Source organism: Orbicella faveolata, unplaced genomic scaffold (assembly GCF_042242905.1).
Source record: "Orbicella faveolata isolate gen_17 unplaced genomic scaffold, um_ofav_v1 contig_12, whole genome shotgun sequence".
Lineage (NCBI taxonomy): Eukaryota > Metazoa > Cnidaria > Anthozoa > Scleractinia > Merulinidae > Orbicella > Orbicella faveolata.
In genome coordinates this window covers 29,234,847-29,252,599 of record NW_028301539.1, presented here as the reverse complement: position 1 = coordinate 29,252,599, position 17,753 = coordinate 29,234,847, and the positions used below count along the sequence as shown (strand labels likewise).

General features: G+C 39.4%; 1 protein-coding gene, 1 long non-coding RNA gene and 2 pseudogenes across 2 annotated transcripts; 1 reads left to right on the top strand and 3 right to left on the bottom strand.

Annotated features, from left to right (window-relative positions):
- Positions 1–521: 521 nt before the first annotated feature.
- Positions 522–6,237, bottom strand: LOC110053299 (uncharacterized). Its single transcript, XM_020759520.2, has 3 exons — positions 5,766–6,237; positions 3,517–3,858; positions 522–1,630 (listed from the first exon to the last, which is right to left on the bottom strand). Exons 1-3 carry the CDS (start codon positions 6,105–6,107, stop codon positions 1,145–1,147), a joined length of 1,170 nt encoding a protein of 389 aa, XP_020615179.2. The 5' UTR covers positions 6,108–6,237; the 3' UTR covers positions 522–1,144.
- A 1,255-nt stretch (positions 6,238–7,492) lies between these two features.
- LOC149117466 (uncharacterized) lies at positions 7,493–10,809 on the bottom strand (annotated as a pseudogene).
- Positions 10,810–11,208: 399 nt separating this feature from the next.
- Positions 11,209–14,047, top strand: LOC149117465 (uncharacterized; annotated as a pseudogene).
- A 1,384-nt stretch (positions 14,048–15,431) lies between these two features.
- On the bottom strand, positions 15,432–17,389 carry LOC149117464 (uncharacterized). The gene is made up of 3 exons (XR_016205668.1): positions 17,261–17,389; positions 16,283–16,442; positions 15,432–15,585 (listed from the first exon to the last, which is right to left on the bottom strand). It is a non-coding gene; the product is annotated as an uncharacterized LOC149117464 (long non-coding RNA).
- Positions 17,390–17,753: the final 364 nt, after the last annotated feature.

Below are 17,753 nucleotides of genomic sequence, written 5' to 3'. Positions count from 1 at the left end.
TGAAAGATTAATCCTAATTTTGGCGCTAGATTTCATTTATAATTTTACGTGCTAAATTACAGAGCCACGTTTGCAATGGCAGTGTTTGGCGCGACGTTTTTATACCTATCGGCGTATAAACAAGCAATGACATAACGTGATGTATCAAGCTAGAGACGCGATAAATGAAGTTATAAAGCCCAGTGCCACTGTTGTGAGACAGGAGCCCGTGACTGTAAGAAATAATGCAAAACGCAACAGTAAGAGAATACTTAAGGAGATGTGACTGTTGAAAACATTCATGAAGTCATCCTAGTCCAAAACTAGCGCCAGCGAGACGTTACCACATAGAAAGTACCGCTTCTATATGATCCCAAGGCTAACTTAGCTAATAAGTTAGTACTGGACACGTCATCTGTCTAACAAATGGTAAAATCAGCTAAAATCCTTGTAAAACTTGTACTACTAGCGTAAAAACGGGACGTACAAGTTAATTATCAACTCGTACAAGTTAGTTATTACTATCACACTTGTAACACAATTTGCGTCACTTACGCAGGCTTCAAAAGATGGAATGCAAACATATGTAATAAATTTCTGTTGTTCAGACGTTCTGTTCCTTAAAACTTAGAGAAATAATCAAATACAAGTTTTTCTTTTTCCGTTTCTCCTTTGCATAAGCCCTTTCTTACTATCCAGACGTATTTTAAGTTTAAGCTACTCACTCGGTGAAGAATTCGTTTCATCTCTACGTCGAACATGATAACTTGAACTTCGCTGCAACTGCGAAAACCTTATACATTGGTCAGCGGATTCACAAAATGTCTAACAGCAAGAGAAGAATTGAGTGAATTTCCCATCCATACCTAAAACTCGGATTTTCCAAGTTAAAAACGACTACCTTGCAGGTTTCCAGTAACAAATTACCAAGTGTGTGAATTACGCTCATGCAGATACCTTTCATTCAAGGTTATTATGACTCCGCCGTACAACTTGCAAAGAAAATGAAAAGGGGAACGCGAGTTACGGCCGCGTAACATTCGACACGAAAAGGTATTTGACACCGTCATTCAATTAAACTGCGGCTTAACTTAATCATACCGTGTTCATTTATTGACGAATCAAGGAAAAAAAAAACTTCTCTGTTCTGCGGTACTGAAGTCAGTCACTTGCTCCCAAACCAAAACTGAGTGGTTGCTTCTGAGCTTGAAGTACAACGGAATTTCGAATTTACATCATGATAAAATCCAAAGTTGTCTTCGCTTCCTACGGCATCACCACTCTGATTTCCATCGAAGTCGCAACCATGGCTAGATGAACTGTCGATATGCAGAGGATAAGCACCTTTTAGATACCAGGTTCCTGCCGTGCACTTCACACATTCATTTCCCCGGATGTTGACAAGCTCGTACTTTTGGCAGCTGTTTGTCGCCGTGGGTGTGACTCTGACGATGTCGAAGTCTTCAAATGAGGCTCGCACGTAATCCGTATATACCGTGCCGTCTGTGTTGTATCGGCAAGTAGCTCGCCAATGAGTCGAGTGTTCTCTGAACCAAACAAGGTAATCCCTTCTCATCAGGTACGCCTGCCAGTTTGGGGAATCGCTGCTGACCGCACTTGAATCCAGGTAATTGTAAAAGACAACGTCACTCTGAGAGAAAAGAAAAATCACAAAATAGAAAATGAAATGATAGCTTTTTCCAAATTTTCGCAAGCATTGATTTAAGACAGCTTAACCCCTCTGCTAAAAAAACACCTAGATCATTTCACATTTTACTTAAATGTTCGTGTTTGTCAAGCTTTCTTTAGTCTTCTTTCTTTAGGCAAACTTAACGTGAGCTACATGCAATTATTATAATCACTCAAACTGCAGGTTCAAATATCTCCAAATAGGTTCAAATTCAAAATTAAATAGTTGCTAAACCTGGAGAAAATGAAATAGCTTGATATAATTGTCACTACGATAACTATATTGAATAGAACACTTATTCGTACCAGTCCCTTACTAAGTGAGTTCAAATAAGGGCGCTCTGCATCTAATTTCAGCCCAGTTCGGGTAAGATTCCTTCGCTTCGTAATTAACCTCACGTATTGTACCCTATGCCGGATGATCAAGTTCTTGTCCATGCTGCTTGCACAGTCCCTGATTCCCTCAACTGAACTAAACGCGTACAGCAGGTCCAGTTTATGGGTACCCAAGTCCGGCACCCTTACTGGTACAGCAGAACTTTCTCTTGTGGTTTGTTGCTTTTAGTCTTACAAGCTTGTTTTTGCGCGCGTGGTGTCCCTTATTCCGTTGCCTGGCTTTTATTCACGTTTTCCCCAGCTTCCCGTACGCCCTTTTAGTATTTCACGGTTTTACTGTGAAGTTGCACGCAGAACTGTTTATTATTTTATGCGTGCTTTGCCTCGCAAAAGCCGGGTTTGTGCAGTGCCTTTCCCGGGCCTCGACTCCCTTCAAGTTTGCAGATTTTGTTATATTCAGGTATGTTTTTGTATGCATGCGTGCTTTGCCATACGAACAACGGGTTTTGTGCAATGCATTTCCCTCGACTTCCTTTAGTTTGCACGCTTTGTTATATTCAGTAATGTTCTTGTGTGCGTACTTTGCCTCACAAACATCGGATTTGTGTAGTGCCTTTCCGTCGGTTCCCTTCAATTTTGCACGCTTTGTTATATTCAGCAATGTTCTTGTACGCGTGCTTTGTCTCACAAACATGAGGTTTGTGTACTGCTTTTCCCTCGGCTCCCTTTAGTTTGCACGCCTTGTTATATTCAGCAAAGTTCTTGTATGCGTGATTTGCCTCACAAACATTGGGTTTATGCAGTGTTATTCCTTCGGCTCTCATCAGTTTGCACATTTGATACTGGTTCAGTAACGTTCTTATGCGTGCTTTGCCTCAAAAACATCTGGTTATTGCAGTGCTATTCCCTCGGCTCTCTTCAGTTTGCACGCTTTGTTATATTCAGGGATGTGTTTGTAACGGTGCTTTTCATGTTTTGTGCTATTCGCGACAGTCCCTTTTACGCTCGCTCAATAAGGGATAGAGAAATGCGACCGCGCTTGGATGAGTTGGAAGTGTAAAAGGATAAGGAAAGGGAAGGAGGGGAAGAGAAGCGCGGTAGCGTGGAGAGGCAAGCGAGAAAGAGAGACAACATGTTGCGGCTGCTAACAGCCATAAGATTCTTGTGCGAACTGGGTTGAAATGAGATGCACAGCTCTTATTTGTACTCGCTTAGTAAGGAACTGGCACTAAAAGTATTTTATCTCCGAGAAAGTCTATCGTTTGTCGTAATCAAAGACTGCTGTGAGCCAACTCGAAAATGATGCGTAACCCTTTAACGTCAGTACCAGACAAATTTCTTGTTCATTCATGTGCTACGAGCTAATGGGTGAAACATTTTTAAGATTTCTTTTAACGGAATTTCTCGGATGGTACCTGTGCCTACAGTAACGTTTTTTTTACACAGACACCCTCTAGTTTCAAGTTATAAGTCACGCGGAAGATTCTCTTCTAATTTATTTAGGATATTTACATGAAAAAGGTGCTTGTTGGACAAACTAAACGACTCGATCAAATTCCACGAGAACCCACGCTCCGAATTAAAATCACAGAACACTTGAAGGGTTTGATTGGTATTGTCGATAATTTTGTATAATCCAGACTTGTCTACTCCAGCTGCTTTGTAGTCTTGACAGCTTCTTGGCTGAATCTCGCAGTGTTTTCCAATAAACGGTTCCGGACAAGAACAGTTGTACCGAACGCTGGTAGGCTCACAGATTTCATTGCAGGCTCCTCCATTCAGACACGGATTTTTCCTGCAGCAGCCATTGATGCAAGTTTCGCCCCCAACACAGGACGCGATGCCGTCGCGTTTCTAAAGAAGAAAAACGTCCATAAAATTTTGCTTTCTAACAAACTTTTAGACCAAACTACCTCCAATCGAGATCAATTTTAGATTTATGCCTTTTTCATAAACATTGCTTCTTTTTTTATTATTTTTCTTATTGGTTTTGTGCTGTTGACTTGCATCTTGCTATTTTCGAGCGCAAAAGGATCGAGGATTTTAGAAAAATGGTGAATGAAGCATTTTGCATGGGGACACTTAATTAAATTGTTAACACTCGGCTATAAATAATCCAGTCGAGTCACCATAGCTTTGATATTCAAGCTACACGCACGAATGATTACAAAAAATATTTAAAGACACATCTTTTTAGAACTGCTTATGAAATCTTAATTTTTTTTAGCTTTATTTCAATATTTAAAAATTTTCAATGGATCTTGGTCTAAGTTTTAGTTGACACATTTCCATGTCATAAATAAGTAACTACAGCGTCAGATTCTCACTCACACGCATTAAAGCCTAGGATTCTCTGTAGTGCTTTGTCCTCTGTAGTGCTTCATTCTCACAAAATATTTAAAATAATACATTTTAACGCATATCTTTTTAAAATTGCTCATGAAATCTTATATTTCGAGGAATCTTAGCTTTATCACCTTGGTGCTTCGTTTTAGTTACTGAATAAGTCCCATGTCAAAAATACAGCATTCGATTTTAGCGCACACGCCGATTATAGCCAAAAATTCTCTGCAGCGCTTCACAAATTACACGAATGATGAAAAAGAATAGATTTTAAGACATATCTTTATAGAGTTACTCATGAAATCTTATTTTTTTCGATCACGGATCTTAGCTTTATTTGCCCACTTTAATATTTTATAATTTTTAATGAATCTTTGTTTAGGTTTTAGTCAATACAGTTCCATCTCAGAAATAACTTAATTAAATACAGCGTCAGATTGTAGTTCAATGATCTCCAGTCAAACTGTATTTGGTCATTTCACGCATTTGTTGATTTTTCTTGCAGATAGAGGTACCCAATATGCCAAATACAGCTTTAATAAACGTCATGTACAAGACCGTACAACCACTTCATCAGACGCAAGTTTTTTTTCATGCCTTATATTCTCTAGCTTCTCATTGTTTACCCGACTTCTTTTGCACACGCAGCTGGGGAATCCGGCCGAGAAACCCACGATGGTTGATATGGAAGTCATGTATGAAATCATGGGTAGCATTTCATTTTAAAGAACTTCAGTGTACGGGAAGTCGCTTTTTCCATGCTTATTATACTGTTCAGAAATACTAATTATTACCTCAGAAATAAGGCTCATGTGAGGAATTAACTGAAAAAAGCATTCCAGTAAGTATGCTCAATAATTGAAAATCGTAAGATTGGCGTTAACCGCAAAGGTTTCAAACAACCGATATAAACTACCAGTAAAAACGGAGGGCATTCACTCAGGGATCTAAAACGTTGGTTGCATGATTAATTGTTTGCATTTCTAGACTTTTAAATAGAAAGACCGTTTTAAAAAATGTCATATACGTTATTGGAAATTGTTATAACAAAGAAAATTCATTAGCCGTGACATAGGCGCCCCACACTAAGCTTACAGTTTGAAACTGTTAAAATTAATTGATCCAATATCGATAACTCATCTTTAGAAAGATTACCTTTTGAAGTTCTTGCAGTTGGAAACAACACCCACCCAAAAAAATTGTCCAATTTTCTAGTTGATAGCAAATGATAATGAACTTATCCGAGATACTTGTTTTACCTCCACACTACCCTGAACGTGTAGGCACAATATGTATATATATATATCTAAATAACATTCGTGTATCTCTTAATCGGTTCAGATTTGAAAATATCAAATAGCGAGGGAATAAGATGTTTTTAGTTTGATACATGTACACAGCAAGGACCTTTACATTACCTCCGAGCCGTAATCCCTCCGTAGGATGTAATAACGGGATCCAGGAGAGTGTTTGAGGGAGCTCTTGTTGGTTAAGTGACTTCCTTCATTCAACTCGCAGTATTTTTGGTCGTTGTTTTCCTTGTAGTTCAGAGACAAACAGCGACAGCCCTGCATGCACTTCATGTAGCACTGAATTGGGTTTAACGTGACAGAATTGTGAAATACATGGCCAACTAACTCTGAGTCTTGTACGGCATCTTGGTACACGTCGAGGGAAATCTTTTGACAATTACCTCCTGAACAGTCTCCCTTGACCTCCAAAATTGTAACGAGAAATAAAAGCACAATCGCACAAATCATGTTTCGTTTTGCTCGATGGATCAGGCCTGGCGTTATCGCTTAAGATTTAACGACATTCCTAGTTAGAGAACGGATTTTAAAGATCGCTTAGGATATAAATCAGCGACGAAAAAAAACTGATCTGTTTCTGATGCCGAACACCAGAATGCGATTGACATTAAGATTAAATAAATATGCTTTTTCCTTACCAAATTAAACCCACCTGTCGCTGGTTGGGTGTCAGCACGAATGAAATGGTGCCTCTGCAGACACATGACTTATTGACCTTCAGAAAGTTTATAACTGACTGGAGGGGGGAATTTTAATCGAAATATTTGTCAACAACAAACCAGACATCAATACAACTTGCAGCGAGAGTTTTATTTCGTTTCAAACTTCCTTCGTGAAACTTTGTTATGATCTGTAGATGCTTTAATCGAACGGTTTTATTTAGAAATTACGTGGCGGCTATTTTACAAGAACTATAAAATTTCTCACTCGCTCGGCTCGATGGCTAATTAACATTTTAATTAAGAGTACGTGCGTACAGACGCATAGATGGCACCATCGCGTGCAGAGCTCGAAAATGTCGCCAAACTTTTTACAGCGTGTCAGTAGTGTTGTCAGTTTCCTCAGTAGCGTTGTCAGTTTTCTCCAGCGAGCGAAAGATCTAAATTAAAGAGAACTTCATCAAAATCCTTCAAGATATCTCTAAATTCACACTGGATTCAACTGTGAGGTTCAAAACAGGTGTTACTCAAAGGTTATCGTGAAACTCGATAAATGGAAACTGATTAATTTGCCGTCTTCAAAGAAAGCTTACTCAGTGATTTAATGCAAGTGGTCGGAGATCGACAATACTTCAGCATGGTTGAGGAATGTTCGAATAGAATGAATATTAAGAAGTTCTGTTTCTGCATTTTAGTTTTGAGTTATTGCACGTAGTTTGAAGTTTGTGACGGCGAGTTTCGGAATCAGTTTAGCTAAAAAAACTCCAGTTTCTTTCGCACCTTTACCAAGCATTTCCTTTTGTCAGAAGTCTAAGCTTGATCGTTTGGGTCTTCTGTTGTCATAAGCAAACTTTTGGTCGTATTATTGTTTGTTCTATACTAAAACAACCATAACCTTAGTGGCTGTGTTAAGTGTCAGATATCCTAATATGCAATATCTCCTGACGCAAACACATAAGCCTAGGTTTGGGTGTCAAGTTTGATTCGTGATAAAAATAGAAGTCCCGTCCAAATCCGGCTTGTATAATGATCTCAGAGGAAAAACTATGCAACTGTTATGTCATTTTACGACTGTTAAACTGAGGACCATATTAATGTTTGGTTTATAAATTACATTTCAGGCAAGCAATTCATGCTTAAGGCCGAACTGCAATGCTTTAATTGGTCTCTATGATCCTATTTACTAATTCGTTCACTAGTGTAGAGTCTAAATGATTGTTAAAAGTGGAATATAGCATCTGTACCTATGGGAGAACCTTTGTTTACAATATTTGCCTCATTAGCATAAGCAATACAGTTTCAGATACAAATTAGCTCTGAATATTAAAAGGACACAACACGATTAACTGTCCCAAGGAATTTGAGCTTGATGTATTGAATACCTTTTGTGCAACGCGGATTTGAAAACTCAAAATTTTACAGGACTGATGTATGAGTTCATTAGCGCTTTTGCCATCACCACTCTGATTTCCATCGAAATCGCAACCAAGGCTTATTGAACTGTCGATGTGTAGAGCGAGAGAGCCTTTTAGATACCAAGTCGCTGCCATGCAATTAGCACATTCATTTCCCCGGATGTTGACAAGCTCGTACTTTTGGCAGTTACTTACCAACGTGGGTGTGACTCTGACGAGGTCGAAGTCTTCAAATGAGGCTCGCAGGTAATCCGTATATACCGTGCCGTCTGTGTTGCTTTTTTTAAAGTTTCCTCAAATCTTTCTTGCAATTGTTATAATCGCTTGCTGCCTTCAGCCGACATCACCAAAAATTAGTCCAAAAATCGAAATTGACATAGTTGCTAAACCATGTGTAAGCTAAACATAGTTTTTTAACCTGATGTTTTGTGTGATTTATGACCGACTTATGATATTCATCGTTTGTCGACTGACTGACTTAGCATTCCTTTTGGAAAACTTTCTCGGATGTTACCCCTGCTCACAATGATGTTTTTGCAGAGAGGCCTCTTAGTGTTAAGTTATAAGTCAGGCAGAAGATTCTCTTCTAATTTATTTAGGATATTTACCTGAAAAAGGTGCTTGTTAGACAAACTAAGCGACTCGATCAAATTCCAGGCGAATCCAGGCTCCGAATTAAAATCACAGAACACTTGAAGGGTTTGATTGGTATTGTCGATAATTTTGTGCAATCCAGACTTGTCCACTCCAGCTGCTTTCTAGTCTTGACAGCTTCTCAGCTGAATCTCGCAGTGTTTTCCAACAAACGGGTTCGCACAAGAACACTTGTATCGAACGCTGATGGGTTCACAGATTTCATCAGTGCAGGTTCCTCCATTCAGACACGGATTGTTCCTACAGCAACCATTTTTGCACGTGATGTCACCAACACAGTGGTTGCCGTCGTGCTTCTGGTGACGTAAAAAGGTTCATCAAAATTTACTTTTTAACAAACTTTGGGACCAAACTACCGCCAAGCCAGAACAATTTTAGACCGATGCCTTTTTCACAAACATCATTTCTTTTTTGTATCTCCCTTATTGGGTTTGCGCTGTTATCTTGCATCTTACCATTTTCGGGAACAAAAGGATCGAGGATTTTAGAAAAATGATAATGAAACATGCATAGAGACACTTAATTAAATTGTTAAATACTCGGCTATAAATAATCCAATCGAAAAACAAATCGTCATTTTAAATTAAGGCAATCATCCATAGCTTTAATATTCAAGCTTCAAGAATATTTAGACATATCTTCTTGGAATTGCTTATGAAATCTTATTATTTAATTTTTTTAGCTTCATTTGCCCCTTTTAATATTTTATAATTTTTGATAAATTTTGTGCTTAGTTAGTTTTAGTTAATAAGTTCCTGCTTTAAAGTCAAAAATTCTGTAACGCTTCATTTCACTCAGTTGTTTTTTGTTTTGTTTCGTTTTTTTTGCAGTTAGAGGTACCCAATAATAAACGGCACCTACTACCACTTTATTAGACGCAGTTTTGTTTTCATGTTTTATTTCCTTTAGCTTTTCTTTGGTTACCCGTCTTCTTTTGCACACGCAGCAGATGTATCCGGCCGAGAAACCCGCGATGATTGAGTTGCAAGTCGTGCATGGCATCATGGGTAGAATTTATCAAGAACGTATGGGAAGTCGTTTTTCCCATGGTTATTATTCTGTTCAGAAATGATAATTATTACCTCAGAAATCAGCCCCATATGAGGAATTAACTCTCTTACTTCCTCTTTTGTTGTGTGAAAGAAGCATACCCAAAAATTTATTAACTTGTCGATTGAATAAAGCATACGAAAATCCTCGATCTGAATTTTAAAATCGTAAGATTGGCTAATTATCTAAATAACATTCGGGTATCTTTTAGTCGGTTAAGATTTGAAAATATCAAATAGCAAGGGAATAAGATGTTTTTACTTTAACAAGTGGACACAGCAAAGACCTTTACATTACCTCCGAGCCGTAATCCCTCCGTAGGATGTAATAACGTGATCCAGGAGAGTGTTTGAGAGAGCTTTGTTAGTAAAGTGATTTCCTTCGTTCAACTCGCAGTATGTTTGGTCTTTGGTTTCCTTGTAGTTGAGAGACAAACAGCGACAGTCCTGCATGCACTTCATGTAGCACTGAATTGAATTGTACGGCATCTTGGTACACGTCGAGGGAAATCATTTGGCAGTTACTTGCTAAACAGCCTCCCTTGACCTCCAAAATTGTAACGAGAAATAAAAACATCTCCGTACAAATCATGTTTGGTTTGCCTGATAGATCAGGCCTAACGTTATCGCTTATATAGATTTAGCGATATACTCAGTGAGAGAACTGATTTTAAATATTACGTGACAATTTTGAGCTGTTCCCGATTACGAATAACGGAATGCAAAAATGATTGTGTGCGAAAATGCGAAAATGTGTATTCTTGTCCCCGGAGCCCCCTGTCCATCTTAGACCGCGGGGCGTACCCACTGATTTAATAGCGAAGCCAAGCGGAGCCCAATACTCATATGGGAAAGAAAATGAAACTCATGATTTTATTTTCTCATGGTTATCATGGCTAGCGGTATTGCTCGTGAGCGCGTACGCACGACGACGGCGGCGACGAGTTGCCCTAGTTAGCGACCATACTCCAGCTAATAGGTTGAAAGACACATACATGACATGCTTGGTTTATAGCGTCCTTCTTTGATACAGGACATTCCTGTTATGGTCAGTTGACACCTGCAGGAGCCCATCACTTGGAGCGTGCAACTCCCATACTAAGTCTATGTCACGGCATTTTTATAGACCGGTCTATTTTTAGGCTTCTTTTCCCGCGAAATAGGTCACTTCCGGTCTACGTCAGCGCACATCGGTAAACGCAAAATGGCGGCGTCAGGTGGACATGTCGACATAATAAAATACGCCGAATGCGCCAATTCTCTCTCCATTTTCCTGTTGCATTCCTCACTTTCTTCACGTTCAGTCTCCCACAATCCTTTGCCATATGTATCACACTTTCAACTTGCAGAGGAAAAAAATTATCGATCGCAGTGACTCATCATCAGCGAAAGTCGGGAAAAGTCGAAGTGTCTATTTCGTAGTTTTCTTATTGATCAAACTTTATCCCTTTTCGGACGTTGTTCCTGTGTTTTATAATGCCGTAAAAAGTGGTTGATGATGATGAAGCGGCACAATTCAAGCGACGATCATGATCGAGAATGTCAAAACGAGGAGCCACGCAAGTAAGATGTGATCGACGCTTCATCCTCGACCACCTCGACCTCCGTAAAGGACATTTTACCCTGTAGGATTGCACAGAAACAAGCCCAACAAAACAAGGAGCTTGCTTCGAAGGCTCAAGATAATTCCACACTTACCTCCTGGGCTTCCACCCCTTCGAGTGCAGGTTATTTTTGTGAAGTGCGGTCGATATAATATAGTGGATAGTGATTTATTCCCGTTGTCGGCGGAATCAATGGCTCTCTGTCATTCTGTGACTGGTTTTTTGACAATGTTGCTCTCAATGGCAAATATTTTATCAGTCCACTCCGCATAAATGGAAGTGTCATTGAATCAATTTATAGCATCCTCAAGTTTTCCAGTGGAGGGAATTTGTCTGCCCCATCCTATGGTCCTTCTCTTGGGAAACTGATCGATAGAAAGGACATGATACAGAATAAAAATTCTGAAAAGGGTTACAGGGATGTGGTTTTGAATCTTAGTGGCACTGGTACTGCTTATGTTGCATGTTCCACAAGCAACTTGGTGATACCCTGTCAAATTGCCTCCGCATTTTCACTTTCCCAACAAGCATTTCCCAATCCCCAGTTGGAGGTAGGTTTGGCAGCAATGCATGTACCCTAATTGCAGTGAAATTTGGGACTTATTGCTTCCAGAATAAATTAGATTTGTCACTTCTCTGGAATCAAATTCCAGATATGTAGTTTAATTCCTTTGTTAATGTCATCTGCGATGGAAATGAGGTTCATGATGAGCTGTATAGTAATAATGCTGTTTATTTTGATGTAAACTGGAAAGGATTCAGCGAAGAGCCTCCGAGTTTATTCTAAAAACTGGTGAGGACTGACACTCACAAAGCAAATCTAAACTTGTTATCTCTAGGGGACAGACGTTTCTTGTTTGATGTATTGTTTTTTTTATAGAGTCCTCAATGGGCATATTAATATAGACATATCCTCTTTTATCAAATTTTATTCACGTTTTGAAAGATACCCCTTGAGGGGTAGGGATGATCTTACAATGAAGACGAATTATGTTAGGACTGATACTTTTAAGTATAGCTTTTTTCATATGATTTTTGACAAGTGGAATGTGTTACCACTGTCAGTTCGTCAGGCTTCAAGCATTTCTGGTTTTAAAAAGGGAGCAAGGGACTACTTAACTTCAAGAAATGTTTAATTTAGTTGCCTTTATAGAAGCTTTTGTTTTGTAACTTTTTGGTGTTTTTTCTTTCTTTCTTTCTTTCTTTCTTCTCTCTCCTATTCCTTTTCTTTATCAGGTGGTCTGCCTAGCATGGGGATTGATGTCTCTTTTGCTGACAATCCTTATGGCACTTTTCTTTTTTTTTTTTTTTCTTTTTTTTTATTGTATCTATCTTTTTTAGTATATCTGTGTTACCGCTGGCCATTAAATTGCAATAAATAAATAAATAAATAAATAATGTAGAAGATTTTCTCAATGCAGTAGGGGATTCATTTAGTGTAGAATCAGCTGATCAAATTTTTGCATTCACAAATGCTAATGAATCTCAGGATTTAGCTGACCACATCAATGGAGCGATTTAGGTATCACATACAGATTACTATGGTGTGATGATCTCACAAAATATGACTGTAGGGGCTTTGGTCAAGAGCAATGGCCTTTGTGCCATTATTGATAGCCATCAGTATGTGAGAATCCAAAGTTGTATCAGACATTTTCCGACCCTGAATATGCCAATGGACACAGGTATAAACCAATTCACGAACAAGGCTAATAACTGCATGGACCAGTTCGATGTTGAACTGTTGGCCGACTAAAAATCTTTCAACAATTAACCGCTCCTGGGAAGACTTTCCAGTTCAAAAACTTGACAGTAATTTCATCCATGCTGCTGAGAATGCAGCTTTCCTATTCTGCTTATCTCGTAGTTTAGAGCAGTCACCTCACAAGTGTTGCCGGCAAACTTGCGACAAAATCCAGCGATGAGAAGCCGAAAATTCGCTTTTGTTCTTCGCTAAGCATGTGCTTTGTTAAGCGTTCCCTTTCTGAAAATACTTTCACGCGTGGACTGTCAGCAACTTGCGGGCGAATTTCAGCTTCCACTTGAGCGACCTCTTGGGCTGAAAATATCCAGGAGGTCAATTCTTCCATTTCGTCGTCATTTAAACTAAAATTTTGCTTCTTGTTCTTCTTTTGTTGTTGTTTCTCTGTTGCTTCTCCCATCGATCGAGGCTGGCTATCGTTCTTCTTCCTTTTTGAACCTGACGGACGCGAAATCGACCTCGTGTCAGGTTCATCTTCATTCGCGCTTTCTTCTGAACTGCTACTTGGCGAGGAGTCTACACGGACCTCCCAGCCGGCCAATAACATATATATTGTTATCTTTCACACTGTGAAGATATCATTTCTTTTTGATAACATTTTCCCTTTGTCCTTTTAACTACACTTAAATTTGTTGATGTATGATTGAAACATCTTCGGATCTTCTTCAGTCGTCTTCGTCAATCTCGGGTAATCTTTGGAAAATTTTCGGAAATGTTCGGAAAATGTTCGGAAGCGTTGGTCTGGCCTTCGGAACAATTTTGTAAAATCTTCGGAAATCTTCGGAAAATCGTCAAAAGCGCCGTCATTAGTATGTTTATATAGTAAACAGAATATTACATGCCCACTTGTGGATACGAATTTTATCTCCTCATGTTCAACTCAATATCTCATATCGAGTTGAACACTCGAAGATAAAATTCGTATCCACGCGCAGGCATGTAATATCCTCTTTATAAGATTTTAAAACGGACCTTTTCGAACACGATAGGATCACGATAGGATCAGGAGAACAACGAGATTTCCCTGAATTTCCGTGGATTTCTTCAAACAAAAATATAAAACGACCGGTGATTGTTGCGTTTTAAATTGCTCTGGTGTAGTGTGGAGGGCCGGGCCTAAGCTTCGAGATCCTAGGCTCCTAATGAAGTCAACAATCAGACGGCGTTCTTCAATGAATCAAAAGAGAAAAAAAATCGGAGGAGGTCCCGCGCAAAGCACCATAAATAAACGCCGTAAACAAAATAAATATTTAGGAGTGGAACTCTTTAAGGACCTCAATCAAGTTTTTAAACTTGATCTTTTTATTTTACTACAATTATCACGAAGGCTAACCCGGCGGCTAAATATATAGTTTTACTTTACTTACTTTTACTGTCGGATTTATCAGAAGGAACCTGCATCGTTGCCCCGAACACATTTAAAAGAAAACTCGTGTTATCTATGAGTAAGAGACCATCTGTGTGGGATTCACATACCCAACAGGAAATTCATGACATCCAGATCTTGCATTGGGTCAGTTCAATTTATTATCGAATACCAGGGTATGTGATTCGCATATCTAAAAAGGAAATTCATGACATCCAGATTTAAGGTGTACAACGACAAGCCGCTCGTTTTGTTAAACCTTTTTATCATCGAATACCAGGGTATGTGGGCAGTCTCTTGAATGAGCTAATAATGATAACGCATCTCATTAAATCGGTTCTGCAACCATTTCTCATTAAATCAGTCGTTATCAGTTCATGTGGAACCAAGCCGGCTATTCACCTGATACATACTACTTCCGCGACGGTCGCTACATGTAACATGCAATATTCGTTAGATCTAGAACAATTAAGATTACAGAAAATGGATATCGGAGGACGTGTTCTAGTGACGGTTATAACTTATTTCTTCTGTAATTAATCTTTGGAGATCAGGTGCTTCCCCCCCCCCCCCCCCCAGAAAAATTGGGTGGGGGTGTCGCTTCCCAAAACCCTTAACCTTTTAATGACCAAAATCTGCGTTATTCCCCGCCCTATTTATGACCTGACCAAAAATTCGAAACCCCATTTATGACCTGACCCTCAAATCAAAACCGTGTTTTAGACCTGCGTTATAATTAGTTCCTTAGTTCAGACCAATGTTAAATTACCGTAAACATAATTTGTGAAGGGCTTTTGTTGATTTTCTTTTCGATAATGATGAAAAAGCGGCTTCTTAAAAACATACCCATTTTAAGGCTATAGCGCAAAAACCATACCCTATTTATGTCCAAAATCAGCTAAAATCGATACGCTATTTTTGACAAAAATGGCTGAAAAACCATACCCTTTGAGGCCGCACATACCTATATAGCCCATATAAGGGAGTACCCCCAACCCCCGGGTGCTTTTCCCTCGTCTACTCTCGGACTGAACTCTCTGAACCCTCTGCTGAACCCTTTGCCACCCTCATCGAAATTGAAAACGTTAGTCGGGATAATAGGTTACTCACAAGATATCGATGTTTCTGCAAGTTCTCTCGGCATGGGCACATATGCCACAGTTACCTAGCATAAAGATTCAATGGTTTCATCCTACAATTCTTGCCAATAATTTGCATTGATTCAGGCCACTGCACTGACTGAGAATGAAAAACCAATCCACTCCTTCGTGTTCTTCGACTTTTATTAACATTCATACTACATTTGTATTTGATTCCCTGATTTCCTGTAATCCCCAAACTCGATGCCTCAGTATATCTCATTGTGTCTGCTCAGGTTTCAAAATTCTGCAGCAAATCCCGAACCGTTTGAACCTGAAACTGGGAAAACAGAGCTTAGTGTTAGCGGATCTATAGGACCCTAGAGGATAACTATATATGCGTGAGAATTTTGCTAGGTGAGTTGATCGACACCGGAAAACTACAGGATTGAGTCCAAGAAGAGGGTCAGGAATTGTAGGAGTTGGCGAGATGACTGAGGGAGGACGAAGCTGTGTGAGTGGAATAATAACATTATTGAACACAACCACGTCAACTCATTTATTTAGCTTGCTAGTCTCTGCAGTCGTCTTTTAAGTACAGAGTTTAGTTACTGCCATAATCCGGCTTCAAATCGAGTTGAACAAAAGGAAACACGCGGCCTGGTTGTGACAGTGACGGTATTTTGAGTTATTTTGGCCCCATTCAAAATTACCTTTAAATGGTAGGAAACCTGAAAATAACAGTTTAATAAGATAGAAAAACATCAAAGAGATAATGATAAACCATAAAGGAACAAGGATGGCTAAGGATGGAGAAGATTAACACGGATTGCAAACGACGAATTTGAAAAATTGAGGCTAAACTTTTCAATATGCGCAAATCGTGACTGAGCTCCTTTGGTTTTCTTAACAATTCGGTTTTCGCCCGGCGTCCCGTTCTTTCGTTTATCACCCAGATACTGTAGAAAAGAATGTCCTAAACCTGTTTTATTTCAGTCTATTTTGGTAATGTGTGTGTTATGAAGTTATAGTGTTACCTTCACAAACGTCAAGCAGAACATCTGCTAAGATATTGAAGAGGTAGTGAAAGTCTTGAACATGGAACACTCTCTCTTTCTTTCCAGACACAATGCTAAGGAGTTCATTTTCTCTGATATTCGGCCCAACTGCAACTGTAAAAATCTCCACGTCCTTTTCCTGCAAAAGGAATGAAACGAGATTATCGCTTGTACTACTAAGAGTACTAAGGATTTCCGCTTTGCCGATAACTGCGATAACCGCCGGCAATGCAGATATGTTACAGATTGTTTTTGTAAATTGCCTACTTTGTGCCATGTATTTTTTTCCATAAATCTTCTTATCCGATCACCAAAGCAAGCAATAAAATCCCTGTATTTCGGGTCCCCTTTTTTTTCCATTTTTTTTTTTAGTTCTTCATTTTCTCTTCCATTATCAGTGATTTTTCTCCCCCCGCTCTGCATTTACTTTCTGATGCTTCTTCGTCTTCGGCTTATAGAGTGTCCATTGCCCACGTGACAAAGTATTAAGAAGAGTTTAACTGTTCCATTACGATGAGGTTGTTTATCTTTGATGAGATCTGAAATTGATTTTCAGTTATATTGGGCATTTACGACGTCTCAATTGCAGGTGTGGGCTTCGATTTTTTTTTTCTTTCTTTGTTATCTGTGAGAGATCTTAGACATCTTAGAAATAAAATGATGTGATCAGCTGCGTGAAATTACTATACCACAAGGACAACACCGTATCCTGTCGCCGGGATCAGAGTTAAGAGGCCTGTTTGAGGGGAAAGAGTGAAGAGTGAAGAGCAATACTGCAGCGAAAAAAAGTTAGGCACTTTATTTGTGGGCCTTAGTCTTCCGTATTGGGAAAAGCTGTGCTCGATCGACTGCGGTCTCGGGCCGTCCTCAAGACCGAGGGATCGACAGTTTTTCTTAATACGACCAAGGCCCGCAAACCACATAGATTTAATTTCAGTAGATGAAAAGTATTCTAACCTTTAGTGGTTCCACATAAGAAGTATAGTCGTCGACCGGTGGATACGATTTTGAGTCAGAAACAAGAATCAAGACTTTTGCCCTGTCATCTCCGTCCTTTGTTTGGGTAAATAACTCCTTGTTGGCCTTCTGGAGAGCTAGGTCAATTCTAGTATTCCGCTTATTATCCAGGTACTCGTTTCTGAGTATCTTTTTCACTCGTTCCAGGTTTTGATTATTTTTTCCAGTGAAGGCCAGTCGAAGTCTTGCCTTGCTGTTAACGGTAATAAGACCAAAGCGGGAATCACCTGACAAATCAACGTTTCGAGCCAGTTCCCGGACAAAATGCTTCATCTGAATAAATTGTGCTTTTCTCAAGCTGCGAGAAGCATCCAGCAAAATTCCCATATCGATGGCTTTTGAGCATGGTACCGGAGCTGTTAGATGAGAAAATATGAGGAACGTTTACATTCCGCCCTTAAAGACCCTATCCACACTACGCCGGAGGAATTCG